Consider the following 1,990-nt stretch of genomic DNA (forward strand, 5'->3'; position numbering starts at 1 on the left):
CCCCCCCCGCCCCCACGCAGGGCTGCCCAACGCGGGGAAGTCGTCGGTGCTGAACGCGGTGCTGGGCCGCAGCGCCGTCAGCGTCTCGCGGACCCCCGGGCGCACCCGCTACTTCCAGACCCACTTCCTGACCCCCACCGTCCGCCTCTGCGACTGCCCCGGCCTCGTCTTCCCCTCCCGCGCCCCCCGCGAGCTCCAGGTGGGCCCACAACCTTACAACCCCCCTTCCTTTGTAATTAGCGCGGCGTTAATCGCTTTCTCTCTTGTCCCGTTCCCCCCCCCCAGGTGCTGGCGGGGGTGTACCCCATTTCTCAGCTGCAGGAGCCGTACTCGGCCGTGGGTTTCCTGGCCGCCCGCCTGCCTCTGCCCACCCTGCTCGGCCTGCGCCCTCCCAGCAACGCGGCGGGGTGGACGGCGTGGGACATCTGCGAAGGTACAAGTCTCATTTTGGGGCCAAACCGCCCCGAATCGGGGTCGGCTTTTGCCGGTCCTTCACCTCCTCCCTTCTCGGCGGCAGCGTGGGCGGAGAAGCGCGGTTACCGCACGGCCAAAGCGGCGCGGCACGACGTGTACCGCGCCGCCAACAGCATCCTGCGCATGGCGGCCGACGGGCGCCTCCGCCTCTGCCTGCGGCCCCCGGGATACGGCGCCCACAGCGGTGAGCGCGTCCGTCCGTCCGTCCCCTTGTCCCCTCCCCTGTCACCCTGTCCCCTCCCATGTCACCCGGTGTCCTCATGTATCACCCTGACTCCTCCCATGTCACCCCATGTCCTCATGTGTTACCCTGACCCCTCCCATGTCACCCAGTGTCCTCATGTATCACCCTGACCCTTTCCATGTCACCTGGTGTCCCTGACCCCTCCTGTGTCACCCCATGTCCTCATGTGTCACCCGGTCCCCCTGGCCCATGTCACCCTGACCCCTTCCATGTCACCTGGTGTCCTCATGTGTCACCCTGACCCCTCCCGTGTCACCCCATGTCCTCATGTGTCACCCAGTCCCCCTGACCCATGTCACCCTGACCCCTCCCGTGTCACCCGGCATCCTCATGTGTCACCCTGACCCCTCTCATGTCACCCAGTCCCCCCGTCCTGTGTCACCCTGACCCCTCCCATGTCACCCCATGTTCTCATGTGTCACCTGGTCACCCCGGCCCGTGTCACCCTGACCCCTTCCATGTCACCTGGTGTCCTCATGTGTCACCCTGACCCCTCCCGTGTCACCCGGTCCCCCCACCCCGTATCACTCTCACCCATCCTGTGTCACCCGGTGTCCTCATGTGTCACCCAGTCCCCCTGACCCATGTCACCCTGACCCCTCCCATGTCACCTGGTCCCTTCCGTGTCACTCGGTCCCGTGTTGCCTGGTCCCTTCCATGTCACCCTGACTCCTCGCATGCCACCCTGTGACCCTTCCTGTGTCACTCGGTCCCCTCCTGTGTCACCCGGTGTCACCCCATGACCCCCTGTCACCCGGCCCTCGTGTCACTCTCTGTCCTGGTGTCACTCTCTGTGCCCCATCGCCCTCTATGTCACCCGGTGTCACCCCGTCCCCATGTCCCCTTCTGTCCCCACGTCACCCGGTGTCTCCACGTTGTGAGCTGTGTGTCCCCACGTCACCCCATCCTTGTGTGCCCCCCATCGCCCCGTGTCTGTGTCACCTGTTGTCACCGCGTCCCCGTCACCCCGTGTCCTTCTGTCACCCGCTGCCACCCCAGCTCCCCCCATCCCTGTGTCACCTTCACCCCCTGTCCCTGTCACCGTGCCCTCCTGTGTCCCCATGTCCCTGTCACCCCCTGTCCCTCTGTCACCCGCTGTCACCCCCGTGTCCCCATCACCCCCCCGTCACCCCATGTCCCTGTCCCCCCATATCCCTCCATGTCCCCCCATGCCCTGATACTCCCCATCACCCCGTGTCCCCGTCCCCATGTCCTTCTGTCACCGTCACCCCATTTCCCCCCATCCCCGTGTCCCTGTCACCCCATGTCCCC

At 66.3% G+C, this 1,990-nt stretch overlaps 1 protein-coding gene across 1 annotated transcript; it reads left to right on the forward strand.

The window, feature by feature from the left end:
- Positions 1 to 20: 20 nt before the first annotated feature.
- Positions 21 to 658, forward strand: GNL1 (G protein nucleolar 1 (putative); the record flags this gene model as incomplete). The annotated part of the gene is given in 3 exon segments (XM_021383999.1): positions 21 to 199; positions 286 to 433; positions 518 to 658. Coding segments are annotated over 3 exon segments (468 nt in total), but the record flags the coding sequence as incomplete, so codon positions are not given.
- Between the last annotated feature and the right edge of the window lie 1,332 nt (positions 659 to 1,990).

Source organism: Numida meleagris, unplaced genomic scaffold, assembly GCF_002078875.1.
Source record: "Numida meleagris isolate 19003 breed g44 Domestic line unplaced genomic scaffold, NumMel1.0 unplaced_Scaffold868, whole genome shotgun sequence".
Classification (NCBI taxonomy): domain Eukaryota; kingdom Metazoa; phylum Chordata; class Aves; order Galliformes; family Numididae; genus Numida; species Numida meleagris.